General features: G+C 32.8%; 1 protein-coding gene across 1 annotated transcript; it reads right to left on the reverse strand.

Moving 5' to 3' along the window:
- Positions 1–307: 307 nt before the first annotated feature.
- On the reverse strand, positions 308–4413 carry LOC112726603 (cathecol O-methyltransferase 1). Its single transcript, XM_025776052.3, has 5 exons — positions 3930–4413; positions 2945–3110; positions 1596–1906; positions 1451–1515; positions 308–741 (listed from the first exon to the last, which is right to left on the reverse strand). Exons 1-5 carry the CDS (start codon positions 4249–4251, stop codon positions 445–447), a joined length of 1161 nt encoding a protein of 386 aa, XP_025631837.1. The 5' UTR covers positions 4252–4413; the 3' UTR covers positions 308–444.
- Between the last annotated feature and the right edge of the window lie 11883 nt (positions 4414–16296).

Below are 16296 nucleotides of genomic sequence, written 5' to 3' on the forward strand. Positions count from 1 at the left end.
TATATTGAGAGTTGATTTTGCGACTAATTTTTAGTGTATGTGTGGTATGGTAGTAAAAATATATATGGGCAATAATATGTTAAGAGGAATGCTAGGGGCCAGCAATTTTTGTGATTTGTAGCCATCAAATAGTTATTAATGATGGTTTTAATGGTGTGAAATTGGTGTGAGATTTTATCCAGTGGCTCACTTTTCTTTGCTGGTTACATACTGGCCAAAATTTAACAAAGTTGCTGGCCCTAGACTTTTCGAATATGTTAATAGAGGGGAGAATGGAATATATACAATAATACAAAGCGACTTTGCGTTAAGATAATTTATCTAGTATTTTATTTATGTATAACTTTTCTATTTTATCTGTATCCAAACATCTAAATTACTTAATATTTTTTTATTTAGAGACACTCACCAATATAATATAGGACTCTAGATACATATTTGTCTCTACTTGTAGAACTCCATAACCCAATATCCAGAGACAGAGCACACAAATTTGATGGAAGAAAATCCAGAAGCAGTGGCCAAATGAATGAAGTCATGTTTGGTTCTCTCTTTTCCTCCAATGTTTTGAGTCATCATCAATAAGTCAGCTTTGAAAGCAACCTTAGCGGCGGTTTTATTCTCCGGAAAAACCGGAACCATTGTGTCTACAACAATCACTTTTCCATCTTCAGGAATGGCTCTATGGCAATTCTTCAACACCTTCAAGCAATGTTCATCACTCCAATCATGAAGTATGCACTGAAATTTTTGGGTTCAAAAATAAAGTCATGTCACATGTCCATATGTAAAATATAAGAAAAATATACAATTTTGTCTTTTCCCCTCCTTATTTTTGTATGTTATATATAAAGTAATAAGTTAGATAAAATATTATAATAGTAAAAATAAAATACTTCTTTTATTAATATAACAAATGTAATTGGTTTTAGTATTTAGCCACATGATAAAAAAAATTTTAATTGCTACAAAAATATCTAATTTAATATTTTTCATATATTCCACTATAAACGATAAAACATTTAAAAAAATGTAATTATATATTATGCATAATTTTTTATAGGATAAAGTATATTTTTTGTCCCTAAAATTTGACAAAAGTTTTAAAAATATTTTTAAGTTTTATTTTGTTTTAATTTTGTCCCAAAAGTTTTCGATTTGCACCAAATATACTCTTGATGGCTAATTTTTTAAAAACTTTAAGACCGATTAAACAATAATTTCATAAAAACAACCCCTTAACACAAATAAATCAAGCATAAATTTTATGCATTATTGTTAGATTGGTCTTAAATTTTTTGAAAATTTAGCCGTCGATAATATATTTGATGCAAATCGAAATTTTTTTTGCATAAAATTGAAACAAAATATAACTTAAAAGTATTTTTAAATTTTTTGGCAAACTTTAGAACAAAAAATATATTTTATCATATATATATATATATATCACCTTCATGAAAATGGCATCTCCGTTAGGAACACTCTCAAACATATCTCCTCCCACATGTTTCACACCTACAAAATATACAAAAAATATATATATAAAAAATAACAATAAAAAATAAAAAAGGAATAATAATAATAATATATTATACCGGGATAGGTGAGGGCATGTTGAATGACATGAGGCAAGTCAAAGTTAATAGCATTGATATTTGGATATTTGGAAGTGATCATTTTGAGATTGAAACCAAGACCACCACCAACATCAATTAGAGTGTTAATGTTGTTGAAACCTTCATAGGACTCAAGAACCCTCTTCATCACTATGGTTGTGTGGCTTATCATAGCTTTGTTGAACACATCATTGAACCTTGGATCCACACTTGGGTACTCAAATGCATGCATCCCATTAGCCCTGACAAATGGCACACCTCCTTCCAATATTGCTCCTTTCAGTTCACTCCTTTACCAATAAAATTATTCTATCAATTTCTGTTAACTCTTGTTTATGTGTTTAATAAAAGTATTTTTATGGATGTGTCTAATAAAAATATTTTTTTTCATAATTGTATCTAATAAAAGTGTCTTTATAAATGTATCTTCTAAATATGTCTCCTTATATATATATTTAAAATATAATTATTATTAACAATAAATTAACAAATAGTATATTAGTACCTTATACTTTTCCATACATTCAAAAATCATTCAACATCATTATGTCACCTAAAAATTCATACAAATTAAAAATAAATAAATAAAGTGGGAAAGGAACAAAGAAAAAACACACATCTACATCTTATTGGCAAGTCAACTTAAATTTCCACCAAACTCTTCAATATTTTATGACTATAGAGATATTCTTACGTTTTTCTATTATGTAAAAGATTCTAATTATTTGTTAGGGACTTAATATCTAATATATACTAGAACGAGTAATATACTAATATTTATGACAAAAAAATATTTAAAAAAATAATAAAAATTTTCCATCAAAAAATTAAAATTACTTTATTTTATATTTATTAATTATTAATTATTTTAATTTTTATTAATTACTACTAATATAATTTAATAATATTAAATATAATAAATATGTAATTATAAATATTACATACATTAAATAAAAAATATTAAATTAAATAAAATAATTTTGAATGATTGGGTTCCTACCAATACGAGTTATGACAAAGGAATAACGTGCAATACTCTTACTCTTTGCTGAAAATGATAGTATGTAAATTAAAATAAAACATGTTTTCTTTTTTTTTTTTTTTATAATTTTTGGACATGATAGTATGTATATAGGTGAATTTTAGTATGACTATATTATGGTAGTTATGATAATTATACAAATGTTGTTAAAATTAAAATTATATTTTTTTAATAATATTTAAAAAAAAAACATTACTTAATAATAAAAAAACGTTAGTTTAATTTTAGTCACATTTTTTAAAACACTGTAATAATAAAATTTCGTTAAAGTTTTGGTAACACTGACCAGCTTTCCAAGAAAACCTTATCCAGAATCAAGCTCAAACTGTGTCCAAAATTGACACCATCATCATCACTCACAAAATATTTGGAAGCAGCAGCTGTAAGACTATACACAATCTTCTGAGGAGATGCAATAAGCTCATGTTCTTGATCATTTTCATCTTTGGTGACTGAATGCAGAAAACATGTGGTAATAATAAGAGCAAATAAAATATACATATGAGTTAGGAACTTTTTATTTTTTATATATGAGTTAAGCACATTTAAGTTTATTGGTCACATACATTCATTTAACTCGTGAGACTAATTAAACTATGTATTTAAACGAATTAGGCTAACATGTTTAACATTCTTAATACATACATAATAAAAAAATTTAAGTAATTTTTATCTTAATACAAAACAAATATAATAGATAAACACTACACCAATTCCAGTAGATAGTGGCCGTTATAAACCATTGCAAATTGTTTAGGGTGATTATTCAAGCAATTTTAAAAAACTATTCTAAAATTAGTTTCTAACTTCTTAAAGAAAGATACTTGATTGCTGTTAAATTTAGCAGCAATTTAAGACCGTCACAAAATTAAAAAAAAAATGCCACAAAAATACGGACCGCGGTGCGGTGAAGTGAGAATAAAATAAATAGAGTGAATATCCAACTCGGTCCTTGACAATTATTTCGAAAAGACTACGAGGCTCTTAACAAATAGAAATACTCAACCCGGCCTCTGAGCTTTACTTTTATGGGAGTGATTAGTCTCTGTGCAAAAAAAAAAACACTGACACAGGAGCTAATCAGTCCCATAAAAGTAAAGCTCAGGAGTCGAGTTGTGTATTTTTTTTGTTAAAGACCTCGTTGTCTTTCAAAATAATTGTCAGGAGCCGTTTAAGATTTTTCTCAAATAAATATGTATAAATTCGTGTATATCCAAATCAGCAAATCCAAAAGCTTTAAAAAGGAATACATGGCCGCTACATATATATACCTTGAGGAAGTGATGAACAAGACAACAAAGAATGACTTGCAAGGAGCCTAAGAAGGCGATCCACCATCGATGGTGCATTAGGGTTTATGCTACCAATCTGTGATGCAATGTCTTCAGATGAGAGCTTTGCATGTTCACCACCTTTGGCCATTATGTCGAAGATTCCAAGCTCAAATGCAGTCTTAACAGCCATTGGAAACGCCACTAAAATCCCCAAGTCCATTGCAAAAAGCATTCCATCTTCTTCTTCTTCTTTAAGAAGATTCTTATTGGATTCATCATCAATAACAACATTTTTATTGCTCTCTAATGATGGAGCCATAAAAATGATAGATATAGCAATGGGTTATTCCTAGATATATAGAAGATGAAGATGTTCTATATATTACAATTGAATAATAATGTATGTTGGTTTTGATTCATGAATTGTGTGGTTATATATACATATATATATATACCATGGTATATATATATATATAGAGGATTTGTATCAAATAAATTTTAATTACTTGATTTATTTTTGTCTTCATTTGCAAATTTTGCTTTTACTTAAGACAATAAAAAATTAATTTGAACAGTTTAAATTTGTCTTTTTAATATTTATTATTAATTATAATAAAATTAATTAATATTAAATAAAATAAATTTAAATTATTTTTAACTAATTTTTTTGTTATTAAATATTTTCGATTAATTTTATTTAAAAGTTTTTGCTCACATTTAACTTTGTAGTTTTTTTTTAATAATTAGCTGTTTTAATAATATATTAATCGGATATTCAAAAATTACCAGTCAGCATAATCACATTATTAGTCAAATAAAGAAGTGATAGCATTCAAATGTCTCTTAGAAAAATCGTCATATTTCATAGTCAATCCTCGTGGCATGAAAATCAAATAATGTAGCGAAACATGACTTCAAGATTAGGTAGGGCAATTCTTTATTCACCAAATTAAACAATTTTAAAACACCAACATGTAGAAAAGTAATCTTATGCATGAGTTAATAAATAGTTAAACACACTTATTAGTTTGAGGCACTAAAAATAGTTAAACAAATAAGTTTCTTTTTTTCATAACAAGATGTAGATATTTTGATTATTTTCCATATGTCATATATGGAAAAAAAGTTATATTACCATTATATTCTTTTATAGATATTTTTTTATAAAAGTCCTTCTAATATGACTATACTACAATAATTAATAGTGATTACGGTATTTTAAAAAAATATTATTAAATTTAAAATAATATTTTTTTATTATTAAACAATATTTCTTAAAAAGTTATTTAAAAAATATTACTTTAATTTTAACCATACTTAATTATCATAACTTAATTATACTAGAATTCACCTCCTTATCATTCATGAATGATTCAAGTTTTGGATTGTCTACCATTGCTCACAAGAATATTGAAATATTTTTATACAAGACTTGTGAAGTAGGTTTCTTACGTACCATCTATCATGCATTATTCTAAGGTAATAAAATGTGGCTGCTAAACCGGGCCGGCATCGTGTATGATGATATATGTATTATGTGTGTTATGAGTATTGCATAGTAGATGTTTTAAGTCTCAATCATTGCTTGTCTCTAATGACTTAGTTAGAAAAAGTAGTTAGCTTGTTTGCATACCTTTCTGTTTTTAAAGTTGGTTATTTTTCTAGTTTAGGAGTCAGTTAAGAGTTTGCTAGGTGTAGGAAGCTTCCACTTTAAAAAAAATATCGAGTAACGTCAGATTTATTGACAAAAAAATAAAATTAATCTGCTAGTAATAAGTTTATTGTCGAATTTTGTGTCAATTTTAATTCGACAATATAAATCTCGTCGGTAAATATTTACCATTAGATTTTGTTGTATAAATATTTACCAGAGAGATGAGAGGGGTAGAGGGAGAGAGCGGGAGGCGAGAAGGTCAGAGAGAGAGAAATTCAAATGAGGGAAGAAGATTCACGATTTGAATTTAAGGCATAATTACCGTCAGATTTACTAGCGAATAAATCCAACGGTAACATGTTGCGGGTTACCAAAACGCAGCATTCTAATAAGTGGATTTACCGTCATAATTTTTTTATTGTAAATTCGACCGTAAATGTCATGCCTATTTCCCTGTTTTTCCTCCCATTATTACTGGCAAATTTATCGTTGGAAACGAGAATCCGCCGATAATATTTTGACACTACGAATTTCATGCTTAATCTGCCGGTAAAAACGCTGCTATTCTGTGACGCTTAATCTGACGTTACTCAGCGTTTTTCTTGTAGTGTTCCCTTAGGTTCTAGAATCTATTGTAACTATAAAGCAACACCTCTCTCATTGTACAACTCACCTCACAATTACACATCACTGAATCACTGCTTCTATGATTCGGTTTCTCTCTCTTTTTTCCTTTACTTCTGATCTCTCTTTTGTTCTTAGTTGTGTTAATACACCTAAGTTACTGATACCTATTGTTTTAGTATGTTAAGTTCGTTTTATCTTTGGTTTTTAAGCTAATTGTCACTTGATTTAACATATTGTTTCAATGCGTGCAGTCTAAGTTATTGGATCATGAGGTGAGGATGGAAGAGACCTTCAAGTATATTCACACTTTGAAGGAGAATAAAGAGAGATTTTTCGATCAGCGATTTGTAGATTATTATGTGTGTGTTTGGATTACAGTTTGCAAACGGGAGTTCGCATAAAATTGATTTTACAAACTTGATTTTGATCAAAAGTAAGTTTATGTTAAAGTGATTTATGTTTGGTAATTTTTGTATCAAAATTGATTATAGTAAAATAAATGTCGTTTGGCTTGTACCATTCAAAATCACTTTTAGATAAAAAATTACTAAAATAGACATCAACTTAAAAAAAAATTTATATTTTAATTTAGATATTTAAATATATCTTATTAGTTAATTTTATAATAAAATTAATATTTACTTACTAAAATAAAAATAGACAAAATATATTTTTAAATAAAAATAAAAAATATAAATTATATATATATATATATATATATATATATATATAAGAATATTTAATCAAATATGTTTCATTTTTTAAGTATTAAATGTTACTTTAGTATTTTTTTATATTGTACTCTTATTCTAGTACTCTCAATAATCTTATTCTTAATATTAATTTGAAATCTAACGTTTATAATTTTATTATTATCTATAATTAATTTTTTATTTAATTTATCTTTTTTAATGGAATCATAATCTATATTATAAAAAATTACACTAAAACATAGAATACGAGAATTACAATTATAAAAGAGAGTAGTGAAAATAATAAAAAAAATTAAATATTTACTTTATAGTGATTGAAACAAATCTAAAAGTTCTTCTTGATCTTTTTATATAATATATTTTTAGTATTTTTAGTACTCTTTTTTTTAGTATGTTATAATTTTTTACTATTATTATTATTTACAGTTAATTTTTTATTTAATTTACTTTACCTAATAGAATCAATAAATCATATTATAAAAAGATAATAACAAACATAATACACAAAAATCATAATTATAGAAATGTATAATCAGTTGAAAAAAATAAAAATAATAAATAATAGAAAAATAGGGCTCATATAAATAGAAATAACAAGAATTTTATAAATAATACAATAACATATATAAAGGATAAAATTGGTAAAATATAAATAAATAGTTAGTATCTATGGCCAAAAGCCCCTTAAGCAAACGCAGAAGCTAAAAATAGTTGCTTCTTGTAAAACGTGGTTTTAGCACAAAATCACTTCTGCGTTCAAGAGAAAAAAATTTGCCAAACCAAAAGTTAAAGCTTTCAAAAAATTTAAACGTGCTTCTTCCCTTCCAACGAGTTTCCCAAACACACCCTATGTGAGTAAGCGTCATAGTTTATTTCATAACATATATTCGTTTTTGATTAATTGTCATCCTAATTACTTTTGCATATAATATGGTATAGAAATCCTATACGCAGAACTTGAAGATTGCAACCCAGCAATCTCAACAGAGTGGGGTGGGGGTGGTGGGGGGGACAGGAACAACTAACTCTTCTGCTTTTGTCGTCGATCCTGATGCGGTATGGTACCATACCGCATCCGAGCCGTACAAGAATCATGTCCATGGGCTGGGGTCGTTCTTTGTCAGAAACCTCAGCACCTCTACCTTGAGGGCTTCGTCTACCTCGGCCACCAGCATTGCCGATCCTGAGGACGTCGATTTGCAGGAGTAGGTTCACAGCCTCACCCAGAGCCTTTAGGACCAGAGTCACCAGATGCATCTGGCTAAGGAGAGGTATAACAAGCTCCTTGCACGCATGGCAGCGAGGGATGTCTGCGATGCAAAGACAGAGTCCCTGAGGTAGGAGCTCAGGTAGGAGCTAGAGTAGATTGAGCAAATGCGGACCAAATGGCGGTGTACTGTAACCAGATATGCATTGGTGGTAGCACCACTGCTGGAGGGAGCTCCTCGTCCTCTGCACCAGATCCAGGACAGGCACCAACACCACTACCTAGATTGCCACCTCAACAGGACCAGGGAGATGATAGCAGCGATAACTATCAGGACCTGTAAGGATTATGGTTTTGTTTTACTCTCTTTGACAATATTTTATCTCTGAGTTTTTATTTTATACATTTGTTATTTAACATTATATATAGTTGATAGTTTTCATTAAAAATACTACTTGATTTTTGCCAATTGGGATTTGACTATTAATTGTTGACAATTCATGATGGTATATTATATTGAGTTCTAACAGGTTCAAAAAAATTATAATTACCATCGAATTTTCTATCGGTTAATTTGCCAATAAATTTTAATTTAATAAATATAAAATAATATGTTACAGTCAGATTTACAGGGGATAAATCCGACGGTAATGAGGCACAAAAATAGAATACAGGGAACCAAAGTTACCATCGAAAATTATCCGATGATAACCACCTCCATAATTTCGCCAACTATTTAATAGAATCCGATTTTATTGTCTGATTAGTCCAACACTAAATCTAATGGTAATAAATTTACCAACATATTTTTTCCGTAATTTCGCTAGTAAATTCGATAGTATTAAAAAAATTTATTGTAGTGTGTGCAGCAAGCTCTCAACTCACCAGAATGAAAAAAAGCAATGGAGTTAGAATATGAAGCACTAATGAAGAACAAAACATGGGAGTTGGTTACTCTCCCTCCAAACAAAGAACCAATAGGAAGCAGATGGATGTTTAAAATCAAGTATAACTTAAATGCAACCTTGCAAAAACACAAAGCAAGGTTAAGGGCATAAGGTTGTGCTCGGAGACTTGGGTTTGACTTCACTAACATATAGTCAAGTAGTAAAACCCACTTCAATCAGATTACTTTTATCAATTGCTTTGGCAAAAACTCTTGAGTTATTAAACAGCTAGATGTGAATAATGCATTTTTATACAGAGATTTGGTCGAAGAAGTATACATGAGACCATCCAAAGGATATGAAATTAGTGATTTTTCATAAGTACGCAAGTTAACCAAGGTTGTCTATCGACTAAAATAAGCTCTAAGAGAGTGGTATCACAAATTAACAAATGGATTAGCTGAAATTGAATTTAAGGCAATTAAGTCAGATGTATCAATTTTTTTTGGAAGTATTGGTAGAGTTAAGACATTTGTGTTGGTGTTTGTAGATGATATCATAATCACCGGTAAATCTGAGAAGCATGTGAAAGAAATAATTAAAAGGTTGAGTGACAAGTTTGCACTCAAAGACATAAGAGATCTTCATTACTTTCTTGAAATTCAAATACAAAGACAAATGATGGTGGGCTGCTTTTGTCACAACAAAAATACACTAGTGAGGTGCTGAAGAAGGCAAGTATGCAAGGATGAACGAGTGTTGGGCTGAATTCTTCGTTGTCAAATCAAGAATATTTTATCTCCATATTTATTTTTGGCATGCAAACACAGAGATTTCATAATATGATACATTTCAATGTAATGGGGGAAGTTAAATTAATCTTCATTTCTATACTGTAATTAGGCGTGATTTACTGATTATACTTTTAAAATGAGTAATTAATTAATGTATGTAAGTTGTAGATAAAAATATGTTGTACTGTAATTTATATATCATACTCTTCAACTAACTTGAGTTAGTTAAGTCGTTAATTTATTTATTTATTTAAATAAATATTAAAAATTCGAATCCTACTTTAAATATGTAGTAATTCATTGACCAAGAATAAATTATTAAATAAAACTCAAATACATAATGAATTAATTCTAAACCTATTAAATTAATAAATACTGTGCAGAGAAAGAGTACGTACTCCGTACTCAAAGAGAATGAGAGAAGGAGAAAGCGGGGGCGAGCGGTTGAGGGTGAAACACGGTGAGGAAGATGGCCATGCCATCGGAAGAGATAAGGGGGAGAGCGTGGGTGGGTGTGCATCCGGTGTTAAGGAGGGTTCTTCTCGAGAGGGGTTAGGAAAGCCATCCAAGGTCTCTTTTAGAGATAAAGTCATTGGTGCAGAAAAGTCTAAGGCCTTTGCATTAGTAGGGTCTTTATCTGAGAATGGTATCGCGACGGTGACAGGTAAGCAGGGTGATTCTCGTCCACCAAGTGTCAGTTTTACCAAGGAGGCAAAGAGCTGTCTAGCTGAACCTTATAAGGAAGCCATCGTGATCAAGGTGCTGGATAAGTATTATGGCTACACGGCTCTCATGCATAAGCTCCGGATAGTATGGCGCATCAAAGGAGGGTTTGATTTGTTGGATGTGGGATTTGGATATTTTTTGGTTAAATTTGATATTGCTGGGGATCGTGAGAAAGTCATTCTTGGTGGCCCGTGGTTGATAGACGGTCACTATGTTGCAGTAAAGCCATGGGATGTGGATTTTAGGCCATGCGAAAAATCCTTTGGATCAACGCTGGTATGGATTCGAGTCTCGAGACTTCCAATTTGGTGCTACCAGGAACAAGCAATGCTGCGAATTGCTTCTGCAATTGGGATTCCGGTGAAAGTAGATTTGGCTACTAAGCTTGCAGAAAGAGGAAAATATGCCCGAGCTTGTGTTCAAATTAATCTTGAGTTGCCTGTAATCAAACATATTATAGTGGAGGGTGTGACTTATGAAGTGGAGTACGAGAGTTTACAGTTGATTTGTGCTACTTGTGCACGGTATGGGCATGATAAATCGCTGTGCATGGAGAAGGAGTCCTTGGAAGGAAACATAAATTCCTTTGGTGATGGAAAAAATAATGAAGCCCCAACACTAGTGCCACACAACAATCATGAGATTCAAAAAGAGGCTGAATCAGAAGCTCGTGATTTGGGTGAGAAATTAGGAGTTGTTAAAGGGAAGGATGTGGTTACGGAATCATTGGCTCCTCACGTGTCTGATGGTCTTGTTAATGAGGCATGCATGGATGATGGAGAGGGCTGGCAACAAGTGCTGCGTAAGAAAAAATTTACAATGGGCCAGTCATCAGGTTTGAAGGACCAAGATGGAAAGCAGCACAAGTTTGGTTCGAGAAGGATTCCAAGGCCCAATTTGCATGGTGATGGAGGCAAATCAACTGGCATTAGGATGGGGAAGCAAGAAAAACATGAAATTGCGCCATCTCCATCGCGCAGAACTCCTGTACGTCGTGGAATTTCTCTACGGAAGCGTCCTCGGCCTTCCTCCTTGCAGAACTCGCCAGTTGATAAAAATGGTGGCACAACGGAGGAAACCTTAGTAGATGGAAGCATGGCAAATGCAGTGTCAGGGGGTCCAAAGGTGGCAATTATTGAGGATCAGAGTGTGCCAGTACCGCAGGACAAACCACCTATTGAGGTTGGTGATTCTGTTTAGAGTTTATGTTCTTATTTATTCTGTCCCTATTATTTATGGATAGTTTAAATATGATTGTTTGGAATATTAGGGGTGCTTCTAATAAGTTAGCCCGGGTGCATTGTAAGGAACTTGTTAGGAAATTTAGACCTGTTTTCTTTATTGTGGTTGAAACTCACTCCCCTTTTCAGCATTTAAAATTATTTTGGGAAAGGTTGGGGTATCACTCTGTTGGTATAGTAGAGGCAGAGGGGCATAAGGGAGGTATTTGGTTTCTATCCTCTATGAAGGGTGTTTGTTGTAAGTTCATTGATGCTTTTGATCAAGGTGTTACTGTTGAGGTTCACTTTGATAATTTAATTTGGAGGTGTAGTGGTATTTATGGCAGTCCTCAATTTAATAAAAGGGTTCTCCTTTGGGATTATCTTGTTGCACAATCCATGGTTTTTCAAGGACCTTGGATTGTTCTTGGTGATTTTAATGAAGTCAAATTTTCTCATGAATCTAAGGGCTGTCAATTTTCTCATCAAAGAGCAGACATGTTTGCTACTTCATTAGGGGATAGTGGTTTGTTTGATCTGAAGACTATCGGGAGGCAGTTTTCTTGGTACAGGAGGGTGAAAAATTATGTTGATGTGGCAAAAAAGCTTGATCGAGTCTGTATAAATAGTAGTTGGTTATCTATCTTTCCAGAGGCTTATGCAGAAGTTTTAAATAGGCTTCAGTCTGATCATTGCCCTATTCTGGTGCGTTGTAAAGGTCGTCCTCAGCCTAAAGGGAATCGACCTTTCCGATTTGTTGCTGCTTGGGCTACTCATCCTGGGTATAAAGATATTGTGAATCAGTCATGGTGGTCTGGTAATAGAGGAATTCATGGCAAGCTTTCAGAAGTACAGAAGAATTCACTAGAGTTTAACTCGAAGGTATTTGGTAACATTTTTGTTAAGAAATGTGAATTAGAGCAGCAGATTAATTATTTACAAAAGCGTTTGGAAGTGGTGGATAGTATTTATTTGCGTCAGAAAGAGCAACAGTTGCTTGATGATTATAATAATACTCTAGTGCAAGAAGAGCTCCTATGGTTCCAAAAGTCCAGAGAGCAGTGGGTAAGGTTCGGGGATAGGAATACAAGATTCTTTCATATTCAAACTCTTGCGCGAAGGAAGCATAATAAGATTCATGGCCTTTTTCTCAAGGATGGAGTGTGGGAAACTGATCCAGAGGTTCTGAGTCAAGAAGCAGAGTCTTTCTATAAAAGCTTATTCTGTCATTTGGATGATGTTGATTTGGGTTGCCTTGGTGATGTGCCTCTTCCTTCTCTGAATGAGGAAGCTTGCAATAATCTTACGGCACCAGTTACTATGGAGGAAGTCAAAACAGCTGTTTTTCACATGAACTCTTTTAAAGCTCCAGGTCCGGATGGGTTTCAAGCTTTCTTCTTCAAAGAATATTGGGAGATCATTGGTCTTGATGTTTGGAAGATGGTTAAGCAGGCATTCTCCGGTGTTACTCTTGATCCGAGAATGTTGGAGACTTTACTGGTTCTCATTCCAAAGGTTGAATCACCGGTATCTATGAAAGATTTCAGGCCGATTAGTCTCTGCAATGTAGTTTACAAGATCATCACGAAGGTCCTTGTTAATAGGCTTCGTCCTCATCTTGCGGAGATTGTTGGCCCGCTTCAAGGAGGATTTATTCCGGGACGAGGAACTCCTGACAACATCATTATTGCTCAAGAAGTCCTCCACTTTATGAAGAAGACTAAATCAAAGAAAGGCACACTGGCCTTTAAGATTGATCTGGAGAAAGCTTATGACAGAGTTGACTGGAGGTTTTTAGCTCATACCCTTAAGAGCTTTGGTTTTCCTATTCCTACACTTAATTTGATTATGAATTGTGTCACTGCTTCTTCCTTATCTATTCTTTGGAATGGGAGTCGTCTGAATGGCTTTACTCCTAGCCGAGGTCTTAGATAAGGAGACCCTATGTCACCCTATCTTTTTGTGTTGTGTATGGAGCGACTGGCATGCTTTATTAGTCATCAGGTTGATTTGGGCTTGTGGGAGCCGGTTGCTATTTCTAGAGGGGGACCAAGAATATCCCATTTAATGTTTGCGGATGACTTGCTTCTATTCTGTAAAGCTACAAAGAGACAAGTGCAAAATGTGATGTTGGTTTTAGAGACTTTTTGCAAAGCATCTGGGATGAAGATTAATGTGGAGAAGTCTAAAGCGCTTTGCTCCAAGAATGTCTCTGCAACAAGGAAAGAGGTTTTCACTGGGGTATCCTCTATCAGATTTGTCCAGGATTTGGGCAAGTATCTTGGAGTTACCCTTAGCCATTCTAGGGTGACTCGTTCAGCTTTCAATGGTGTCCTGGATAAGATTCGGAGTAGGCTAGCAAGCTGGAAAGGGAGTTTACTCAATCGGGCTGGTAGACTCTGCTTGGTTAGTTCTGTTGCCGCTGCTATTCCCACGTACCAGATGCAGGTCTCTATTTTTCCCAAAGGAATCATTAGTAAATTGGAGCCTATGATGAGGAATTTTCTTTGGAAAGGACAAGTTGATGGAAGAGGATTGAATCTTGTTAGTTGGAAGGTACTAGTTACTCCAAAAAAATATGGAGGTTTGGGGATTAGAGATCCTTATTGTGTAAATATTGCTCTTCTTGGGAAGCTAGTTTGGACTTTTTTCCAGCAGCCAAACAAGCTATGGGTCCAATTATTGGATGCCAAATACCGATCATCTCTATATGACTGTTTTAGTTATCCTAAGAACAAGGACTCTCCCATTTGGAGGTGTCTTTGCAAGGCTTGGAAAGTGTTGAAGGATGGGTTTGCTTGGTGTATTGGAGATTTGAACCAGAATTTTTGGTTTTCTAGCTGGAGGAGAGAAGGACGGTTATCTAATGAGATGGATTATGTCCACATTTCTGATTCGAATCTCCGGATACAGGATATTTGGTCGGTTGGTAGGTGGCATTTGGATACTCTTTATTCTCCTTTATCTCAAAATCTGAAAGATAATATTCTCTCTTACAATCCAGATGAACAAGCAGGTCCGGAAGTGGGTTGGTATTGGAGTGGGTCTGCTGCCAAAGTCTATGACTCACGCAATGGTTACTTGTGGTTGTGTAAGCAGCTGTTTGGTTGGGAGGAGAGGGAGAATTGGCTTTGGCTTTGGCGTCAGCTTGTTCCGGAAAAGCATAAGTTTTTGGCTTGGTTGTGTCTTAAGGAGGCTCTTCCTACTGCAAGTTTTCGCTTTAGAAGAGGGATGTCGTCATCGGATAGGTGTCCAAGATGTCTTTCTAGCCAGGAATCGGTTATACATTGTATTCGGGATTGTCCAAAAGCTCAGCTTGTCTGGCAAAGGTTGGATATTCCTTGTCATCCTTTAGATTTGAAGAACTGGTTCTTGTATCATAGCAGAGAGCACCCGTTCAAGTTCTTTTCGGGACTTTGGTGGATATGGCGAGCAAGGAATAACGACATCTTTAATCCCCACGAAACTTGGCCTCCGGAAAAAGTCATTTGTCTGGCATTAACTTCAGAAAAGGAGCTTAGAAATATTTTTGAATTACAACGTATGTCCCTTCCCTCTACTCTAAATGGTTTTTGGAATCCCCCATCCATTGGTACTTTTAAGATTAATTGTGATGCTAGTTATTTTGGTTCGGGTGATAGTGTTGGTTTTGCTTGTGTTATTAGAGATTGTAATGGGAGCTGGCAAAGGGGGTGTTTAGGAATGATTGAGAGTAATAGTATTCTTCAAGGAGAATTGTTTGCTATTTGGAGAGGATATCTCTTAGCTTGGGATGTGGGTCAACGAGATGTTATTTGTGAGACAGATTGTGTGGAAGCATTTAATCTTGTTACTCAAGATGGTTTTAGGTTTATTGATCCACTGGTGCTCAAAATAAGAGATATCATGCATTGGAATTGGCGTGTTGACTTTCGTTTGATTATGAGAGATGCAAACACGGTGGCAGATACTATGGCAAAGATGGCGATGAAGTTACAACTTTCGCATGTGGAGCTTCTTTCACCTTGGGAGGAGTTTAAGAGTAGTCTTAAACGGGACTGTCCCTCTATTTAAGCAGTTCCTTGTTTTGTTTCTTTTGTTTTTCTTTGTTTAATTTATTTCAGTCACCAAAAAAAAAATTAATAAATACTGTGAAAAACTACTCTTAACACCTATTTAGTAATTCTCTCGGAAAAAATATATAATTATAGTGTGACTATGTTAATGATGGTTATCATAGCTATGAAATATTAGAAATATATAGTATGATCATAATTTAATTTATTATTTTTCAAATAATTTATTGTTATTATATTAAAAAATTAATATGATAAAGTCTTTGATTAAATTTAAAAATTTATCATTATAATAGCTAGTAATCATAATAATGAGAGATATTTTTTTATAATTTAATCTAAATTATTTTTTATTATAAAATTATTAAAAGAATATTAATAATCTAAAAAGATCAAAATATATATACATAGTCTTCGTTAGATGAATATTAATACATCTCATTATTTATCAAATTATATATATGGTACATATAGAGATATA

This window comes from Arachis hypogaea, chromosome 12, assembly GCF_003086295.3.
Source record: "Arachis hypogaea cultivar Tifrunner chromosome 12, arahy.Tifrunner.gnm2.J5K5, whole genome shotgun sequence".
Classification (NCBI taxonomy): Eukaryota; Viridiplantae; Streptophyta; class Magnoliopsida; order Fabales; family Fabaceae; genus Arachis; species Arachis hypogaea.

What these genes read in the sequence shown, in the direction of transcription:
- LOC112726603 (XM_025776052.3), bottom strand. Translation starts at nt 4,251, where the DNA reads ATGGCTCCATCATTAGAGAGCAATAAAAATGTTGTTATTGATGATGAA. An exon ending in TTGTTCATCACTTCCTCAAG is followed by an intron (nt 3,111 to 3,929) that starts GTATATATATGT and finishes TTCTGCATTCAG; the next exon opens with TCACCAAAGATGAAAATGAT. An exon ending in GAGATGCCATTTTCATGAAG is followed by an intron (nt 742 to 1,450) that starts GTGATATATATA and finishes CAAAAATTTCAG; the next exon opens with TGCATACTTCATGATTGGAG.